Source organism: Drosophila biarmipes, chromosome 3L, assembly GCF_025231255.1.
Source record: "Drosophila biarmipes strain raj3 chromosome 3L, RU_DBia_V1.1, whole genome shotgun sequence".
In the NCBI taxonomy this organism is placed as follows: domain Eukaryota; kingdom Metazoa; phylum Arthropoda; class Insecta; order Diptera; family Drosophilidae; genus Drosophila; species Drosophila biarmipes.
In genome coordinates this window covers 16,110,179-16,130,310 of record NC_066613.1, presented here as the reverse complement: position 1 = coordinate 16,130,310, position 20,132 = coordinate 16,110,179, and the positions used below count along the sequence as shown (strand labels likewise).

Sequence of the window (20,132 nt, the reverse complement as noted above, 5' to 3'; positions counted from 1 at the left end):
TTTCTTGTTAATTTTTAGTGTTCTCTAATATTTTCAAGCATGATTCTTTTATCTCTGGAAGAATAAGGGTATTAAGCAGTAGTACAAGCTTAATTGTTATAAAACGTTGAGTATAACGAGAAAAAAGAAACAAGTGCATAATTAATTTTTCCCAAAACAACGAATGGTTAAAAAACTTTTGTAGTTACAAGCCCAGAAAAAGCAAGTCAATGAATAATAATAAATTAATCACAGAACAGGCCAATAAATAATAATAAATTATTCACATTTATTCAAAGATCGAGCTTAATTACTAAGTTACATCCAAAGCTAACATTAACATAAGAATCGCAATGAACTGTAAAAATAATATTCGAAAATTCTAGGATCGTATACAAGCTAAAGATGCGACACTTAGCCAAAGAATGTGATGTGGTTTGCTTAAATACTGAGGACTGGCAGTCGCAGTTACCGCCAAGTATAACCGGAAGTGTCATTCCAAAATTGTTCCCATCCAAATGTGTAAACAATTTTCGAACAAGAATTCGTTATTTTTACGATCGACTAACTAAAGATACATTCCCTACTTACAGCTACATACAGAATTTCGTAGTCTAGGCTAAATCATTGGGCTCTAAAGAGCAGAACTCGTTTTTCTCCGCTAATCTCATGGTGAAGCTATTTGGCCGACTCTGTGATCACTTCTTGACCGTCACCTGGATGCCGCCTTTGACCACCGCCTCCGCGGGTGGCTGGCCGAATCTCCGGCTCTGGTTGAGGTTGCTCTTGCGCCGTATGCTGATTCTTCCGGGCGCAGCAGTAGGAGCGGACGTGGCAGCTGGAGCAGGAACGGGCAGTGGTGCACTCTCGCCCCTCGGCGTCTCCTCATCCTCGGCGGGTGGTCTATAGGTTCGAATTCCGGAATTGGATCGGACCGGAAGCAGTGTCACCAGCTTGTGGACACTGGGTTCCGTGCTGCTGGCAGCGAACTGCGAGATCTTCAGCATCTCCTCGTAGTTGAGGGGGTCCACCACCTCCACTTCCGCTTCGCCTATAACGGGAATAGCTGCTCCCAGGACTTCAGAGGATCCGTCCTCTAGAAAACTGGACATGGGCCTAATGAAGGGCTCCCTCTCCACAGGTAAAATGGATTCCGGAACCGCCAAAGGAATTTCTGTGGTGGTGGAGGTGGCAATGGGTCTCCTGATATCTTCTTTGGGTGCCTGCTTCAGTTTGTTCTGCGAAAAGGGCGGAAACTTATTGGGCACGCTGGGAGTGATGCCCAACTTGGAGGCCAGTGTATCAAAGATCAGGGAGATGTCCTGAATGTTGCTGGCGTTGTTGATCCTAGTCTTGATATCATTAAGGGTCAGATTCTCGGACTTGTCAATGTCCTCTGAGACCCAGGCCTGCAGCGTCGTATTGAAGACCTTCCTCATATTGGCATTGTGCCCAAATCCCTGCGCGGATGTACTGTTCACAAACTCCCACTTGGAGTGCGAGGGGAACAAGTTGGAGTCGTCAATCATTGTGGGTCGTTCACTGGTGGTCCGTACGCGGTTTTTCTTGGTGGTTCTGGGCTCCTCCGTCGTAGTGGTGCTGGTCGTGGTAGTTGTAGTCGGTGTGGTTGTTGTGGAATCCTCCTCTACAGTTTCATTGGAGAGAATCGATAAGGCGGTGTTCCTTTGCAGAATGATCTCCTTGAGATTCATGAAATTGGGTTTGGTGTGGCTCACAGCGGGGGTTTTGAGGGTCTCCTGGGTTTCCTCCTCCTCTGGCTCTATCCTGGATTCTATCTTATCTTCTGTTGGTCTCTTACTAGCAGTGGCATTGTCCTCCTTAGGCAGATTGAGAAGCTCCATGAAGAATTCTCCTATGGTGTCGGCCAAAACAGAGTTATCCGTTGGTTTCAGAGAGGGTAAAGATGGAGTTTTCGTTGGCTTGGGTGGGCTATTAATTGGGATCTTAGGGGATGAGGTGGTGACCACCACTTTTTCCTGTTTAGTTTCTTTTCTGGTGGTAATCTCAAGCTGTTCTTTCTTATGATCTTTTTTCTCCTGAACCTCCTTCTTCTCTAGCAGAGTTTGATTCGCCTCTTTGATCTGTTCTTCCAATGGTTCCTTCTTCAAAGGTTGCTCCTTCTTTTCCAGCTTTTCCTGTGGCTTCTTGGCAATGACTCCTCCACCCAAATGCTCGAATCTCTCGTTGCTGGCATCCAGATTGAAGGGCAGCTTCTCCCCCGTTCCCATCGTAGCATCAATGGGCTTGAATGGAGGTATGATCACGTCATCGATGAGGGGCACTGGCAGAGGATGTGGTTCGACCAGGGCTCCTCCCAAGCGTTCTATATTCTCAGTGCCAGGCATGAAGACCGGACTGCCAAAGTTGTGGTAGAAAAGCATGTCCTGATCCAGGGGCTGCTGGCCAAGACTGGGCTTTTGCTCCTGAACTCTTAATCCCGGATTGAGGAACCCAAGACTGTAAGGATCAATGGTCACCGGGGCCACAGCTGCTGTCGGAGGAGTGGGATTGTCGGCGATGAAGGGCAGCTCGAACTCATCGATCCGCCGCTGTGGTATGTGGTTCACAGTGGGCGTGGTTCCTCCAGGCAGGGTTTTGGTGGGAAAAGCTGGGGGTGGACCGGGCAGAAGTTCTGGAACCTCTCGATGCATTGGTCTCCACGGTTGGGTGTCCAAAATGGGGAAGGTCGTAAACAGATTCGCATCCAGTTGGGGCAGAGATCCCCCTTGATTCGGGGTGGGTGTGCTCACAGAGGGATACGTAAAGGGGTTGGTGGTTGTTGTGGTGGCTCTTGTGGTGCTAGGTGCTGGTGGAGATTGGGTAGTCGTTGTTGTTGTTGTAGTAGTAGTGGTTGCCTCCGTTGTTGTAGTCGTTGTTGTGGGCTTTGGAGTAGTCGTAGTGGTGGTTTTCCTCGTCGTTGAAGTGGTAGTTCTCTTTGTGGTACTGGTAGTTGCCTTGGTGGTTGCCCTGGTGGTGCTAGTGGGACTTCCCGAGGGCACTTGCTGGGGCAGCACCGTGGTCAGCTTCTCAATGCTCGGCTTCTTGGGCTTCACCCTCAAGGAGAACGGCGTAACCGCAATGGCCTTGGGTGGCATCGTGCTACTGGCCTGATAGGCGCGAGTGGGCGGTGTCTTCTTGCGGGCAATGTCCGCATCCGTCTTGGTGATCTCGAATGAACCCTCGAAGGAGCCCTGGATGACCGGAGCATTCTCCACATCGATATCGGGCTCATCATCGGCGGAGTGACTGCGCAACAGGGGATTCTTCGGCTTGGGCGTGGTATTAGCTCCCAGGGGTTTCGGATGAACTGCAGCTGGCGCTGGTGTACTACCCTTCTTCATGAGGCGCTTCTCCAACTGGGTTTGACTAGTGGGCACCGTTTGCTATTAAAAAAATGCTGGTGTTATGTGGGATTTTACTTTGGCAAGTGAGGTATCTTACGGCTTCCTTTAATATAGCTGCAGATCGCACCACCTGCTCGTCCATAATGCGTTTAATCTCCACCGATTCCGTGTCCAAGCGCAAAGAGCGATATAGGGATTTGGTGGCAGAGGTTTCTAGGAACAGCGACTCCTTGATGTACTCCTCCACGCTCAGAATGTTTCTGATATTATAAACAAATTTGTTAATTAAATTTTTAAGGCTAAGAAATAAAGGGTAACTTACTGTGGCAGTTTACGGACATCGAGGAACACCCGGAATGAGACCTTTATCAGCGGACCCTCTCCAAAGCCCCAGACATCCGTGCGCAGGGGTTGCAATCCATTGTCCATCATGGATCGCTCCACGAACCTTTTGTAGAAATCAATTTTCTGCTTGTAGGTGGTGGTGTGGTTATACTTCAGACCCGTGGAGAACAGATCCCCCTTGGCAATGCGGAAGGAACCCTCAAAGCCCATGACAGCTGTCAGAACACAAGAAATACATTATGGGCTAATCAAAACCCAGATATCACCAAAATACTTACGATCCTCCAGCGTGGTCTTAATAGAGCTGAAGTAGAAGGCCAATCCTGCGATGGAGATGACGGCCAGCAGGACGATAAATGCAGCTGTGGTCAGGATGATGCTGAAGGATCGGTTCTTGGGGTACTGCGTGTGCGTCTTGGCCGAGAAGGTGGACGGGGCAATGTTCCTCCCATCCCGCCAGATGCCCCACGTGTTGTAACCATACTGACTGTTCAAGCTGTGCTCATTTGTGTACGAGGGCTGCTTGTTCATGTGGTAGTAGGCCCCCAGCTGGGACCTCCGGCCCACTGTGTTCTGGTAGGTATAGTCTGCTCCGCTCTGCGAAAGAAGATGTCAGACGTTCTTAACTGGGTCTCCTAAGTATGCCATCCCCATCGATCCCGATGGCCACTAATTCGATAATTAGCCGCCAGAAGTCGCACAACTTTCTCGGCCCTTCGGCCACTTTCTATCGTCGCGACTCCAAGTCCCCCGATCTGCGAATCTAGCAATCTAGATGACGGAAGTTGGCCTCTAACGGCCCCCTACTTTGGACTCAATTCGCGCTATCGCCAAGAACCGCAAGCTGGTTAACTTCCCCCCAAACTTTCCCAGCCTTATGCCAGGCTAAGAGTCGCTATCGCCGGTGGGCACTCGTCATGATTTGTTAATGCATCTCATTAGCAGCGCTGGGAAAACGCATTTAATTAGCCTGCGATGAGGGACTACGAATCACGGAGTGGTTAAAAGTCAGTGCACCTGGTCAGATTCGCAGAACCTGGCCGACTTCCGCAGGTTCCTAAGAGTACAGCTGCAAACCACTAATTAGCACTTCTGGTTTTATCAAACATATATAAAATACGAATCATATTTTCTTTAAAATAAATATTTACTTATCCATTCAATAGGCACTCGCTTTTTCTTCAAGTGCTTTTATTACGAGTGCCGTAAACAAGTTTTTTGCTTAAGTCTTTTGATTTGGCATTGACATTGATATTGAAAAGTCTGACGGTTATTTATATGGCATTGATAGAGACTTAAACTGTTTATTGGGGATAATACCTCTCCAATAATGCAGGATTTTAATGGAAAAATAAAAACACTGCAAACATTAATTTATTATAATTAAATTTGAAATAATATTTTATGTATAAAACAAGTTTGTTGCTTAAGTCTTTGGTTTTCGGCTCTGACACCTGCAATCTAATGTGATTGTGTAGACAAATATCAATCGGAAAAACAGTTCTTCACCTTTGGGCATTTTAAAAACCCAAAGCTAATCTTTAATCGCCAGGTATCGGTGATTTATGCTCAGAACCCTATGGGTTATTATCTCGACCCCAGCTGTAAGTGCATTTGCTCGGGGAGACTTGTGGATCCCCGAGGGCCTCTGGGAAAGTTAGATTGTTTCTTGATTACCATTTAACATTCGTTAGCTACAGGGCATTTCCCTTAGTTCCTCTCTTTCTCCCGGGAAGCCCCCCTCCCTCCCTTCCGACGGTTTCTCCCCGCCCAACCACTCAGTTGGCCAAATTGCCGTCCTCTCGGCTCTTTTCTTCCGCGCTCTCTTCGGCGGCTCTTCGTAGCCTCTTCTTTCTTCGCCGCCAGAGAAAGTCATTCACCTTTTAGAACGTTCTTCTGTCGAGCTTGGCTCGCTAGTCACTCGTACCTATGTATCGCTTTTTATTCAGACTCTCTAGTTTGCTGGTGAATGAGGAATGCAAACAGCTCGGTGCCGAGTCCCTGGTCCCTGGTCCCTCATCCCAAACAAACAGGCAAATGAATAAACATAAGTATGCTGCGTTCTTTGTAATAGATAACGAGGAAAACCAACCGACGCGAGTTGATGTAACCATTCTGTTGACAAAGAGATGTCGGGGGACGATAAATGGCCCCGATTCCATTCTCCAGCAGACTCCAAAAATGCTAATCATATAACTGTTGCGCCTTTTGTGGCCGCGAGTGATAAACGATTGGGGATTACTCACCATTTGCCGACATGTCTGCGCCCTGTATATATCACTCACGCCGGATAAACTCTGGAAGTACTTCTTTGTCCCATAGACGGTGTCCATTTTTCCACCGTTACAACGCCGATCGCAGGTTCTGGAGAGTTAGAAAAGATTTTCGGGTTAGCCATTGTTAGCGGGTTTCTTCACTTTCGTTCGGACGGTCTTTGCTTTCTTTTGGGGACCCCAGCGAGTGGGCCTGAGTGATCCGTCTGATCTCGGGAATCGGGATTGGGCTGGGAAAAAAGCCACTAATGGGCCAGCATGCCGGAGAACCGGCTAATCCTGTTCGCCAGCCCATTAGCCAAACGAAAATTCTCACTTTTCGCCAGGGAAAAGAGGAAAAGAACAGTGCACAATAGCCGTGAGATATGCAAGCCGTTAACCGGTTTGATTTGCATTTTCCTCAAAAGTACTTTAAAGTATTCAAAGGAGTTTTTTGCAAGAGGAAAACTCGTGGTGATCGCTTGGGGAAGTCCCTGGGCTCATTTCTAACCAGATAGTAAAACTGTTTCTGGCAACAAAATCTTATATATATATATATTTTCTTTTAACATACCCAGACATTTCTCATGGCTATAAAAATTCCACCTTCTCAATGAAAGAAGGCTTCACATAAATTTCCTAATTAATTGGAAACCGAACTGGGCAAACTGAAGACCTCTCCGCTGACCAGTCGTAAAAGCGAAAGCTCTCCAGTGGCATAAACAAAAACTTTAATTTGAGAATTCCCCGACACCCTCTGATACGCTCAATGGCTGAGCCCTACAAATTTGGAATTTTCACTTCATGGGAAGCTCGGCCGTGGGCTCCAGCATAAAGAACCCACTCCGAACGGCTTAAGTGCACAGCAGATGGGCCGGCGATGAAGGAGTGGGTTGGGCTGGGAAACCAGTTCTGCACGGCCACATCGAACTCCTCATCCAAGATGGGAGCACGATGGGGCCGGGTTATGGCTTGTTCCGCCGTCATATACACATGTAAGATCTCGGTATTTATAAAGCCACAATGTATGGTTTAGTTGTACATGTGCAATCAAAAGCAAAGTTCAGGCAACGCGGAGAAACGTGTGTAAAAATAGTTTTTTCGGTGCGGGAAGCCGCCAGCGATGGTTGGATGCTTGGATGCTTGGGTGCTCTTTGGCTGGATGATCAAGAGGCCTGGGTTCGGGGGCTCTAAGCTCTTCGAGCTGGCAAAAGTAAAAGTTCTGTTATATTTAGGAATGCCTCGACCATGGGCTCTGGCTGGCGGAGAGAAACTAATTTGATACTTTGCATGATAATCCGGTCGGCAGAAGCCGCTTTGTTGGGTCATCAGAAATCGAACGCAGACTTAATGGGGGATTATGCAAAATGGCATATAGATATGTGGTTAGAAAGGGTCTGCGAGAAGTCTTACGTTTTCTGTTTAAAACTCGACATTCCCAACTGAGTCGAACACCCATAAATCTTGGTATCTATTCCTTTCCTGGTAAACCGCCTTTAAGTGTAAGCGCATGCCCCGAATCTCTGGCATCGCCGCCACTTCCCATTGAAATGGAACGGAAACCCATTTGCCTAATAAAAAGACCGCCAAAAACGCGCACAAGCTGCCTGGAAAAGAGGCAAATTGAAGAAGCAGTGCAATTAGAGTTGCGGCATGTGTACATACGAGTGTGTGTGGCTGGGCTCCAGGGGGAATTCAGGTACTCAGTTGCCCTCCACCCAAGACAGTTAGAACGCTTGGGGAGCCATCGACATCGACATCGCCATCGCCATCGTCATCGCCATGGCCAGAGCCATAGCCACCAGCTTTTGACCTAGATGCGCATGCGCGGAGCCACGAGCAATGGCTTCGAGGGGAGGACGAGGTGGGCTGAGGCCCGGAGACGGCCAGAGCCAAAACTGGTAGCTTGTGCTCGTCTCCCAGTACGTACGTATGCACACTTGCGGTCAGTGCAATGGATATGTTTTGCATTACTTTAAAATTTAAAAAAATAATGGTTGAAATCAATTTCATATTTTTTTATATTTTCATCCTTATCAGCAAAAAAATATTTTAAATAGTTTCAGAATATATAGAAAGCAATGGTGTACATTAATATTTTGTTATAATGTACTATAAAGCTCAAGTATCTCAAATATCATACCTTTGTAATAGGATATATTATAACCTATAAATTTTCAGTTAAGAAGTGTTATAAATTTATAAGAAACACCAAATGGGTTACTTTTTACATCAAAATCAAACAATTTGAAAATTTAGTTTTCTGTTACAACAAATATTTAAAATAAATAGTAACAGAAAATATAGAAAGCAATGATGCACTTTAATATTATGTTATATGTACTATAAAACTCACGTATCCTACCTGTAATATGATCTAGAATAAAAGTGCTGTAAATTTATAAGAATCATCAAATCGGTTACTTCCTAAATCAAAATCAAAAATTTTGAACACATTTTTGTTTTGTTTTATTTACTTTAAAACTAATGCTATTACTAATCATATTTGTTATTTTAACAAAAACAAGAATTGTATATGTTTCTATAAGCTTGAGTACCACTTTGTTGACCTCAGTTGTGTTTACCTCGCTGTGTTTTGGAGAAAGAAAGAATAAATTGACTTGCGTTTGAGTCGCGTGAAAAAAGTTAACGAAAATACAGAAGTAAAACCAAAATACACCGGCACACAGTCACTTGCGAGGGGTTTTTTCGATTTAGGCATTAAGTATTAAGACGTCGCTGGCCACGCACAAGTTGATTAAATTTCTCGCATTAGCCGATTTTCTCCGTCGGTGAAATTGCTGGACGAAAAAGCGTCAAAGAATGATTGATGAGAATTTGATCTGGAGAATCAGACAGTTGTCGGTCTGTGGGTATATAGTATATAGTACCACATATATAGCTGCAAAAATGCCTAACGGAAGTCGGCCATTAGCCCGCTGGCACGTTTATGTACGACCGATATTTGGCCAAATGCGTTGGCATTTGCGACGCGATTTTCGGCCAGATTAAGATTCCCAGCCACTTTCAATCACAGTGGCTGGCCGACAAAGTGCCGAAGAAAGTGAAATGTGACAGGTGTTTTGGCGGGGGGAGAGGTGGGGGATTTCACAGGTGAGGCATCGATGTCAATGGATGCTTATCAGAAAACGACGGTGAAATGGAAAGTTCACTGCGAACGCATCGGAAACTAGAGGAGCTGCCATTGAATCATCCGAACAATGCAGCATTTTGATTATTTGACTTGGGAAAGTGGTCTTCTATTTTTGTTGGTTTTCGCTCCTTCATTATAGGGGTTTCGAAGACCGCTAGCCATATGTCATAATTGATGCCTCAATTTAGCCGGGCAGTGTGCAAATTTATGCAATCTTCTTTCTTTGCTTTCCTTTGCCAAAAGAAAGGCGTCGAAGAGCGCCGATGGAAGAGCAGATAACCAGTTAATGTAAACAGAAACAGAACGGACGGTACAGTAGAAATTCGATATGACATTCGGTGAAAATGTAAGTTGAAATATATATATATATATTTTTATTGGGATGTTCATTTAACTTATCTTAAAATCAAAAAATGCAGATATACATGTACCATTTTTTACCTTTGTCCAAAGCACAATCTCAATAATATAATTATTTTGTGAAATTCAAATACACCTCCAACAATGGAACATAAACTTAGATTGTGTCGAACAATTAAGATTGCGTTTTCTCTTTCGGGCAAACCCTATAAAATCCATCTGATAAGAAGACCAAACCTACACAAACCGCTCATTTTCGCCCGACATCCACTGCTACCCCGCGAGGGGCGATGGAGGAACAAAGTAACGTTGCCGCTAATTGTATAATAAATTAATTAATTGTTTATGGCCATTAGGAGATGAATATGTATGCGTCGAGAGCAATCTGTGCAGCGTTTGCAGTTTCGTAATCGCTCTAACGGCGCCAGCTACCAAGGTCTTACTGGAGCATAACCACTTTATAAAGACGGGAGAAGGAGGCTATACCATACCTCTTCGGGCACCCAGAACCACTTGGCATACAAAGTAAAGCTCTCTGTCCCCGGCCATTGCGGAACTAAAAGTGCATTTCATTTCTGCGACAAACGGAGGGGAAAAGTTGACAGGAACGGAGAGAATAATGATATATTATAAGTGCTGGGAATAGTCATTAAAAGCACTCACCGTTACGCCTTAACCAAGCGAACTAAGCAAACTAATTAAAAGCAAACAAATCCGTCAGCTTGTTCTCACAAGTGAAATATTCGGCACTTGACTACTCACTGTGGCAGAACTTTGGGCCTGCGGACAACCGAGTGCGCACCGTACAGGGCGCCCCATCGGAGGTGAAAAGTGTCAAGTCAGGTGGCCAGAACCGTTGGGCTGAGGTAACAGTATAAACAACAGTGCTAAATGCCGGCTAGGTGGTGACTTGTCGGCCAAGTTGGGAAGTCCACTCAAGAATAGCGGGTGAATTCGTTCCCTATTACCTAGAGAGGCCACAATAAAACTCTCATTTCCGATCCCCATTAGGAGGAAGTGATTTTAGCAAACAAAAAGGGAACACAATTCTCACAGACATTTAAAGCTGTCATCTTAGGTGTTACCAAAATTTGAGTTCTACATTTCATTTGGGCTTTTGCAAAGGTTATTAAATAATATTAACATTAGAAATACATTTGAAAGTGTCAAAATAAAATCACGATGATTGAAACAATTGTTTGGAACATTTACTATATTCTACAAATCAATTATTCTTATCGTTGAAGTGGACAGACCAACATGTTCCGAATAACTCCAGTTGCCTCGTGGAACTCAGAGCCCGTGTCTAAATGCAAATGTCAACATGGGGAAGACAGCTTCCTCTTAGTATGCATCGACGCACTTGGCGGATAAGAAGCCGAACTGCAATTAGTGCCACGATCAACATGCGAGGCACGCACGTCCAGAGGAGAAGCACTCCTCCTCTCTGTGCCAGACCAGCCCATACCCATGCCACTACCCATACCATCTGATCCATACCATACCCACTGGAACTCACTGCAGAGCCATGTTTTTCTGTTCTATCCTATCTCCACTTCTGGAAGTTCTCTCTGTCTATCTCGAACACGCAGAAAAATACAATTGTATTGTTAGTTCTAAAAGTTATAAATATTCACATTTTACTGAAAGTAATCGAAGTCATTAAACCAAAACGATTTTTCCTAAGATAAAAGGAAAAATCGTTTATTTCGATAAGATCATGATGGGTAACCACATATAATGGGTTTACTTTGAGCAACAACGAGTTCAATATTTGTATTATATATATTTTTATAATAATATTTTTATATTTATATATAAATTTATATATTTGTAATGGTCTGCCAGTTCGGCTTAAGTATTGTAATACAATTCCTTTATGTATTCTATTGTGATGGATAAATTGAGTGTATAGTACGAAAGATATAACGCTCGTTCTTCGGGTTTTATATAATAATAACAACTTATTCTAACCACTTTTATTTGGGATAAATATTAATAACTTATCTAAGCTGAATAACTCACAAATATATGACGAATAAGTAAAATAACAGTAATAAATAGATACCTTTAACAAAGATTGTTTCTTTCGAGTAGAATAAAGCAATTTTGCACCGTATTTAAACGCTTTATTTAGATTATAATTGCTTTATTCATTTGTGGATGATTTTTCGGTCAAATGGAGTTCAAAATGTAGTTCAGTTTTGTTGGACACATCAATACGATACAATGTTCATCCAGCAGTATTGTCTCGGAGGCTTTGTTCTTCTCACTTCGGTCATGGAGGAAAAATAGATACTTTTATCTTTTCAAAAACCCTTCCTTATATACATTTTGTTAGGTTTTTTGCCTTGTGGAATTTACAAACGTAAAGTGTGAATCGTTGGATAAGGACTTTTGCCGATTCGACTATTGTTTTTTGAAAGCCGTGAATCGATCTTTCAAATACGTGTCCATTAAGGTAAATCTCCTTAGGATTCCCGTAACCAAAGTGAAGGTAGCACGAAAAATACTATATATGGGTATATTTGCAAAGTTCATGATATACAACGTAACGGTAGACGCCTGCAAGTTCCTAAAATCTCCGAAATCCAATCCAGTCGCTTTCTTTTTCTATGAATTATTTAGGGATTTTTCCAACATGAACCACACTTGCCCATTTAACGTAAGTAATGACTTTAGTGTCCACTTTATGTAATAGTGGATTTCTTTTCAGCATGACCTCTTGCTGGAAAAGATGTCTTATGCAAGTGTTTTTAATCGTTTCACCAGTAAACTGTCCTTTCCGGAGGGAAGCTATATGTTCGAACTGCACTGGATGGCTTATGATATTGATCGAGCTTTACCTAGGTTCTACTGGTCGCTTTCATGACAGTTAGGTTAAATATATATATATATATATGTTATCATAAGCTTATTTAATATCCTGGAACAGACAAAATTTGTGGAAGATTACTAGCAACAGCATCTAACGCTGGGTACCATGTTATGAAATGCAAATAAACATTTTAAAGGATTTGTTACACTAGGATATTCCATATTTTTAGCAGTGCACTCGAGCTTCATTCGCTTTACCGCAACGAACTCTTGCATTTGAGGTCGCTTTCCTCTTGGCAGGCGAAACAAAAGATCGGCCCATTAGAGGCGATTTTACATCATTTGAATGCAATTTAGCCGCAGCTTAGCGTTATGTTCTACTTCGCCCCGGCACGAACTGCTGGCCAAGTCAGCTGCAGAGATCAATCTGATTCTCCGGTCTCCGGTCTCCGGTCTACGGACTCTTCTGTCATTTGGCTCAGAGCTGGAGAATCGTGCGGCACGGATGATCGGCCGGCCTGCCAATTTGGGCCAGACGCGATACATTCTCATGATGAGTCTGGCTTTTCTTGACCAATTTGCGATTCTCAACGCAGAATCTTGCGCTCGGCGAAGAGCGGGGAATCTAAGAAAGCCAGAGAAGGAAAATTGTGTGGGCGCGAGCTCAAAAGCGAAGATCTCAGCCATCTCAGCCATCTCAGGTCTTCGAGGTCTTCGAGATCTCCGAGATCTTCGAGATGCGGCCTGCGACTTGACCGGCTCTTAACGAGCGAAAGTGTTTCATTAACTGGTAAATGAATAATTTGAGTGTCGAGACAACGAAAACGAAATCAAAATAAACCGAGACCGAAACAGAAACAGAAACCAGCACTCCACTCCAACTCACACCCGAGAAATGCTCGTAAAAATGTACATAATTTTTCAATCTCAATCTGGTTTTGCGCATTTCTATTTCGTCTGTCGTTTGATCCACTTCCGACATACAAACCGAAAAAAAAATGAAAATTTTCATTGCCTCAGTGAAACTGATTTGAGGTGAAAATTGTCAAAATAAAAGAAAGAAAAAATGGGAAGTATAATGGGAGAAACACGGCGCAAATGCCTCGGTGACAGATGGACAGAAAGAGCGAAAGATATGGGTGTGTCTATGCGTCTAGGATTCGGATGCAGTCTCGCGTTTGAAAGTGGATTTGGCAACCTGTCGAGACAGCCTTGTCCGAATCCGAGTTCCAATCGCAGCGTCTCGTGCTGAGTCAGTCGGACTTTTTTCCGACTTTTTGGCACTTTCTCCAGCGACTGCAGTTATCAATGAGTCAGTTTGAGTTCGGCTCGGTTAGGAACGCCAAGGAATCTGCGTAAATTGTCGGTTATTACTGGGTGCCCCGCCTCGAATTGGGTCAGAAATGAGTGCCGAGAGCCACAGCCTCTTCCTGTCTTGCAAGCGCTTTTTAAGGCCGAGAGGAGAGAGCCGTAAGTGCTAAAAACTTTAACTGCGACTAAAATCAATTTCCGCACCGACATAGATAGGCGCATGCAAAACGCTCATATCTCTAATGGGCACAGCGGCGGTCGAAATAATAGCACCCCCGGCTGTGCCCACAACAAAATTCACCGTTTAGCAATCTTTAAATACAGTTGTAAGAGTTTATGAAAATTAAACCGTTCCGATTTTGTGGGCTTACTTAACAATTTGCATTCCCAATGTGTTCTAGTAAAATCAAATTCCCACTATGATATGATATTCGGAGAGAATTAATATAACTTTTGGGCAATCTATGAAATTGAGATATACCAATTTATGGAGCATAAAGTATATTCATGAATAATATAGTGAGTTCTCATATGTATGTATATGTACATATGTATTATATGGTACTATAATAGTTATTATAGTTTTTGGTGATTTTACGGGATCGCATAGCACTATTTATAACACGTTGATTGTATTATTGGATAATATAGTGAATTCTAATATTTCGCTCTGATATCTTTGTAGATACCCATAACCCAAACTATCCGGCGTCATAATGGGCGACCGACCCACTCGTCTTGGAGCGGTTAGTGGGATCGGAGCATAATGGCGATGGTGTTTCCTCCCGCGATGCGCTCTCCCCGGTTCCGTAGACCCCAAAGCGCGGTGCAACGGGTAGAGCCGTGGCTATAACGACCAAGACTGCGGTGAACTGAGCCGAGCTCTGAGCACTGAACTGTCAATTGGCCCAGTTCATGAACGTGGTAATTGCGCGGTTAGCGACATATAAAGCGGCACCAAGAAAGATTGCGAGGAGCCAACAAAACGTTCTCCGGCCTTTTGTTTTTGAGCTCTTTGGACGATCACCTGTCCACCTTTTTAGCCATTCTCAACGCTTTTATTGGTGCCAGTGGTTGAAAGAAAGAATGCTCTTTGCTTTTTGCCGCCCTTTTTTTGGATTTTTTTCGTGTTTTGGGGGAAGGGAGGTCTTAATTTCTAATTTCTTTTATTACAGACTGGTTTTTTTTTCGGTGAGGGACTGGGCCCCTTTTTTTATTGCCATTTTTTCGTTTTAACATCCATAATTTTGTAGCTTTGCCAGCTCGTTTGTGCGCGATTATGGCTCTTGGCCAGGCTTTTTCCTACCTCATACGCTGCAAGTAAAATGTAACCAGTTTTGGACCTTCCACAGGCTGCTTTATTGCATGTCTAACTAGTTTATGGCCCAAGTCGCGGGTTAGGGAGAGACTCAAGCTCGACTGGGGCCCGGAATGCCATGATCCTGCTGCCTGCTGCCGAGCACCTTGCAAATGAAGTTGTAAACTTCTGAATAGCTCACCTGCCAGGTTTTGCTTTGCTGAATTATCGTCCCCCGTTGCGAAAGACGCTGGGTTCCATCGGGGGAGGAGAAGAGTTGGAATGAAGTGCTCCCTGCAATCGATTTGTACTTGAATTCAATCACAAATGTGGCACCGTTTCGCTTATTGGTATTATAGCTCCCAATCGATTTGGGGATTCACGGTAATCTCTTTTTTCCGGACGCCAAGAAAGCACACGACTGGGGAAAGCCAACTGATCGCGCCCGAGACTGAAGGTAAACTGAGGACGGTGGCCACAAATCTCAGTGGCTGGCCTTCAAGCGGCGAAGAAAGAAAAGAGAAATGAAGATGGTCTTCCGCCGCGCTGCGAAGAGAGCAGGTCGAATTCTTCCCCCTCTCTCGCTCTCTCGCTCTCTGCGCTCTTTTCCCTAACTCTCCCTTTATCATCGAGTATCGTTATTCTTGTGTTATTCAAATCATAAAGTTATTTCCATTGTTGAAGGGCTACTGCAGTAGTTTCACAGAAAATTAAAGTATCTGCCTGCTGAAAAGAAAATTTCCTTATCCTTTTCTTTGAAATGTCAAAATACTTTCTTATTTTCGGAATATATTTTGGGTGAGAATTTAATTTGGAGCTCGAATTGTTATTATTCATAACTTCTCATAAATAATACATTTAATTTTACTTAATTATTAACACAAACCTTTTACTGATCTTTACTTTAAATATTTTTAATTTTTATTTTCAACCTTCGTTATTTTTCAAAGTAAAAAAATAAGTCTAATAAATTTGTAAGATTGTGTTTTTACTATAAATGTAATAATTAATGTTTTTAATTGCACATTTACAACACAATTTAAATCATTGGAGATGCATCTTAGTATACCTAGTATACTGTACTTTAAATTTGATTTCCTAATCTAAAACCGTTCACAATTAATAGAACATTGGATATTTTCAGTTTTTATTTACAACGCAATATAAACAGATAAGTGGTGATTAAGCTGGGATACATCATAAAGCTGGCACTATATGCTCCCAACAAACTTCTAACCAGCCACAATGGGGTTGTTCCAGGACTTGCCAATCATGGCCACCACGTCCCTCTTCAGCTTGGGCCCAATCAGGGGATTCATTTGGGCCATGTAGCAGCACAGCCAGAAGAGCCAACAGCAAGCGGCGGCCAGCATCAGGATGCAGCGAATCAGGTTCTGATGAGGTCCCTTCGGGGTCATTATGGGCATGGCAATGCCCACGCCGCCCCACAAGGCGGTGAAGAACAGCACGGGAAAGAAAGCGGCTCCCATTTTTCTATATGTAAGCCCAAAAAGTAAGTATATCTCCGATTTTACGGTATTTGGCTAACTTACCTTTTTTCCAATCTGAACTTTACGAAAAATCAATAATTATTGTTAGCAATCTATCGATACCTTAAAACCTATAGAAACATCGATATAGCATTAGGGTTTCACAAGCAAAAGATTGTTATGTAAACGTACCCTTTACAATTTTTTATAAAGCGTCGTAATTAATGATTTTAAAAACTTAAAATTAACTTTTTTAAATTTAAAATCGGTAAAACGGCCAAATGCGGTCACACTGGCAGCTACCGATAACATTTGACTAAAACCAGGTTGACACTCCCGCCAAAACATAGCCAGGACACGAACCGCCGCATCACTAACAAAAATATTTACAAATTTTCATCTCGCATAGTTTTACACAATAGATTTTAGAACCTTTAGCTATTAATCCAGCGCCACCATGACGATGCGACCTGATGACCACCGAAGGAAATGGGACAAGAACGAGTACGAGAAGCTGGCGGCGGAGCGGCTGCTCAACCAGGTGGCGCCCAAGGAAGAAGGTCAGTAGACGGGCGATTTCTCTGCAAGATCTGTAAAACGAAGGCTTCCCTCTAACCTCTCATGCCTCCCTGCAGAGCCTGTGCAGCGGGAGAACCTCAAGCGACGCGACTACAAGGTGGACCTGGACAGCAAGCTGGGCAAGAGCGTGGTCATCAACAAGAACACACCCACCTCGCAATCGGGGGGCTACTACTGCAACGTTTGCGACTGCGTGGTCAAGGACTCCATCAACTTCCTGGACCACATCAATGGCAAGAAGCACCAGCGCAATCTGGGCATGTCAATGAAGGTGGAGCGCAGCACCGTCGACCAGGTGAAGGAGCGCTTCCAGCAGAACAAGAAGAAGATGGAGGAGAAGCAGAAGGACTACGAGCTGGAGCGGCGCCTGCGGGAGGCCAAGGAGGAGGAGGATCGCTACAAGGAGCACCGCAAGGAGAAGCGGAAAGAGCGCAAGCGCAAGGCCGAGGACACGGACTTCGAGGCCGGCGGCATGCCCGACGACATGGCCGCCATCATGGGCTTCTCCGGCTTCGGTGGCTCCAAGAAGAACTCGTAGGAACTAAGTGTTGAACTGCCCCCCAAAACCCCCTCCAATTTTAGTCGTACATTGAAATAGAAACTTACCACCAAAACGTTCAGTTATGATAGCTTGTGACATTTATTATTTCGTATATAAGACAATTTTACACCAGTTGTCCAGCGAATCCCGGCTGTTCCCAGTTAGAATAATTTAATAAGCAGTCAGAGTGCAAAAATGACTAAAACCTTTCACTAAGTCTAAGCGTACGGCCGTCGAACACCTTTCGGGGATTAAGAGGCTTATGTGAACACAAATCCCTGCTCGGTGGGGATGTCCCAAGGCATGTTGAAGAACTCTCCGGGCAGCTGGGTGCAGTGCGTCGAGTTGTAGTCACGTAAATGCTTGCGCAGCTGAAAGGTGGACAGGATTAGTTATCTAAAACGCTTAGGGTGTCCAAAAAACCCACCAAGAACACAGCCATGAGGTTGCGGACCTCGTCTGAGTAATCCGCGCCTATGTTCATGGGGAATGACTTGCCCTCGTCGGAGGCGTATGTTATCAGGCGTGACATGCAGAGCTTCTCGTCGGCGGTGGGGATACTGTACGGTTCCAGAGGCTTGGACAGCAGCCCCTTGGCCTTGTTCAGCTGGGAAGCCCCAAAAATGTTTGGATACCGGTGCTTGAGCACTGACAAGACCAAGAAATTGCCGCGATTGGTGTCAATGTGGTTGTCCCTGGAGAAATTCAAAAGGGTCACTTTACTAAAAATCATTCTAAGTTAGTCAAGCCATCACTCACTCTGCAATAATCTCATCCTCAGTGCGGCGAATGAAGGATATTGGTCCATTGTACTCGTTGGCCAGCTCGGCATTGTTCAAATTGCAGTAGTTGCGAATGGCTACCTTGACAATGCCCGCCAGTGGAGCTGGCATGCGCGGGACAGCCAAATAAAGCACATCGTCGAAGGTGGCGTCCAGCACCACTCCCTTGACATCTGGGTATACAGAGGCTGCGTACAATGTGCTAAAGCCGCCGATGCTCCAGCCGTACAGAATGATGTCCTCCACGGCGAAGCCTAGATGATTGATGGCAAACTGCACCACAGCATCGATGGCGTTCTTGTCCTGGTGCGGATAAGGCGAGCCCGTGCTGCCGGCGAATCCGGGGTGATTCCATCCCAGCACTGAGTACTTTAAGGCCACGGGTGTGCCCATGATGCCCACTTCATAGAAGCCGGCATTGCCCTCGGAGCAAATGACTAGAGTCTTGCCATTGCCCACGTTATCGTTGCGGTTGTCAATAAACAACGTATCGATTTCGTTCGAGTCAATGGTCTTAATCTTGTAGCGGATGCCGTTGTCATCCTCGATGAGCTTGGCGCGTCCAGAAATCAGCATGGGTCCTGCAGGGGTAGACATAAGTATTACAGATTAGAATTTCGTAAAGATTTTATAAATTACACGGCAAACAAAAGATAGCTTGATATCTTTGTATGCATTTTCCAGGCAAACTGGTTGCTACACTATCATGGGAAAGAGTTACAGCCAGTATATGAGGATGACTAATATTTCTTGATCTATATGTGCATGTGACTTATTTGAGAAATTGCGCACAACTTTAAGAAATGAGCTTGACCGATTGCAGTTCAATATGATTTCAGATAGCCAACTCCCAATTAGCTTTCGCTCTTACTCATGAATTTCTGGAGCAGCTTGACGGAGCCCGGATAGATCATGGAGAGCCCGAAGGTGTTTATGGCCAGGTAGGCGACGACCTCGCAGGGCACAGTGGCCAGTTGGAGCGGCTCCCGCCTGCTGGCCGTGACCACGGGCTTCTTGGTGTCTCTGGAAGGGAACGGTTATTGGACGAACGCTCCAGAGGTCACCATCACTCACCCGGTCAAAGCCTTCACATCGAAGTCCACCGGCCAGGCCTTGAACTCGATGTCGAAGCGGCGCAGCTCGCTGTTGGCATCTCCCGCCGTCTTGGAAGCCTTTGCCTGGACCAGGGCCTTCATCATGTTGGAGTACGAGCGGGATTGCTTGCGCCCCAGGCCGCGCATTACCAGGGAGATCATCACGATCAGGCCCACGCTGGTGGTGATCTTGGCCAGCGCCGGCAAGGAGTCGGTCATCAGGTAGCCGCGTCGATAGAGGAATGTGACCAGCAGCGGCGATGTGTAGTAGCCCACGGACCACATCACCGAGAGCTGCAAAGAGGAAAGTCCACTTTCTAGACTGCCATATGGTGGGGTCTTATAGCCCGCCTCCCCATGGGATCGGAGGGCACGGCCTCACATACCGTGGATAAAATCTGCTCGCCGAACTTCTCCGCTGCCCCCGCCTCGTACATCTTGCGCTGCGGCTCCGGCACGCCGCGGTACTCCATGAACAGATTGGGGCCGAACACGTAATTGAGGAAACTCATCTTGGATCGGTTCGGTTTCTGTGTGTCCGGATATATTTAATTTTTTCTATTTTACTTTTGTTGTATTCGACGTTGATGTGAAAGCTGTTCCAGGGTGTCGCACTCACAAACAGATGGTTGACATCCATTTCCAGGGCCGGCAAATAAGATGACTTAACGGTTAAGTCGAACATTTAATTTTCACCAAATAAATTATGCGAATGAATAAAATAAAAATCAAAATGAGTACTATAAAACTAGAATGTGACAGCATA

General features: G+C 44.7%; 5 protein-coding genes and 1 long non-coding RNA gene across 9 annotated transcripts; 3 read left to right on the top strand and 3 right to left on the bottom strand.

Annotated features, from left to right (window-relative positions):
* Positions 1-244: 244 nt before the first annotated feature.
* Positions 245-15,424, bottom strand: LOC108035205 (proteoglycan 4). 4 transcript variants are annotated; one of them, XM_017110716.3, is made up of 6 exons: positions 15,083-15,424; positions 5,936-6,053; positions 3,968-4,286; positions 3,667-3,904; positions 3,442-3,604; positions 245-3,383 (listed from the first exon to the last, which is right to left on the bottom strand). In XM_017110716.3, exons 2-6 carry the CDS (start codon positions 6,020-6,022, stop codon positions 678-680), a joined length of 3,513 nt encoding a protein of 1,170 aa, XP_016966205.1. In that variant the 5' UTR covers positions 6,023-6,053; positions 15,083-15,424; the 3' UTR covers positions 245-677. The 4 variants fall into 4 exon arrangements, with proteins under 4 accessions (XP_016966205.1, XP_050741774.1, XP_043950894.1 ...); XM_050885817.1 differs by lacking the exon at positions 15,083-15,424 and adding an exon at positions 10,218-10,236; XM_044094959.2 differs by lacking the exon at positions 15,083-15,424 and adding an exon at positions 10,119-10,192.
* Positions 9,707-11,171, top strand: LOC127010808 (uncharacterized). The gene is made up of 3 exons (XR_007763605.1): positions 9,707-9,758; positions 9,812-10,321; positions 10,703-11,171. It is a non-coding gene; the product is annotated as an uncharacterized LOC127010808 (long non-coding RNA).
* LOC127010807 (uncharacterized) lies at positions 11,971-12,337 on the top strand. Its single transcript, XM_050885818.1, has 2 exons — positions 11,971-12,120; positions 12,172-12,337. The coding sequence occupies exons 1-2, from the start codon at positions 11,974-11,976 to the stop codon at positions 12,325-12,327; spliced, it is 303 nt and encodes a 100-aa protein (XP_050741775.1). The 5' UTR covers positions 11,971-11,973; the 3' UTR covers positions 12,328-12,337.
* Positions 15,425-15,999: 575 nt separating the features above from the next.
* LOC108035209 (V-type proton ATPase subunit e 2) lies at positions 16,000-16,501 on the bottom strand. The gene is made up of 2 exons (XM_017110719.2): positions 16,434-16,501; positions 16,000-16,374 (listed from the first exon to the last, which is right to left on the bottom strand). Exon 2 carries the CDS (start codon positions 16,368-16,370, stop codon positions 16,113-16,115), a length of 258 nt encoding a protein of 85 aa, XP_016966208.1. The 5' UTR covers positions 16,371-16,374; positions 16,434-16,501; the 3' UTR covers positions 16,000-16,112.
* A 204-nt stretch (positions 16,502-16,705) lies between these two features.
* Positions 16,706-17,578, top strand: LOC108035537 (zinc finger matrin-type protein 2). Its single transcript, XM_017111204.3, has 2 exons — positions 16,706-16,930; positions 17,006-17,578. The coding sequence occupies exons 1-2, from the start codon at positions 16,828-16,830 to the stop codon at positions 17,485-17,487; spliced, it is 585 nt and encodes a 194-aa protein (XP_016966693.1). The 5' UTR covers positions 16,706-16,827; the 3' UTR covers positions 17,488-17,578.
* On the bottom strand, positions 17,566-19,991 carry LOC108035536 (phosphatidylserine lipase ABHD16A). The gene is made up of 6 exons (XM_017111203.3): positions 19,753-19,991; positions 19,347-19,660; positions 19,144-19,295; positions 18,250-18,853; positions 17,918-18,185; positions 17,566-17,861 (listed from the first exon to the last, which is right to left on the bottom strand). The coding sequence occupies exons 1-6, from the start codon at positions 19,876-19,878 to the stop codon at positions 17,751-17,753; spliced, it is 1,575 nt and encodes a 524-aa protein (XP_016966692.1). The 5' UTR covers positions 19,879-19,991; the 3' UTR covers positions 17,566-17,750.
* Positions 19,992-20,132: the final 141 nt, after the last annotated feature.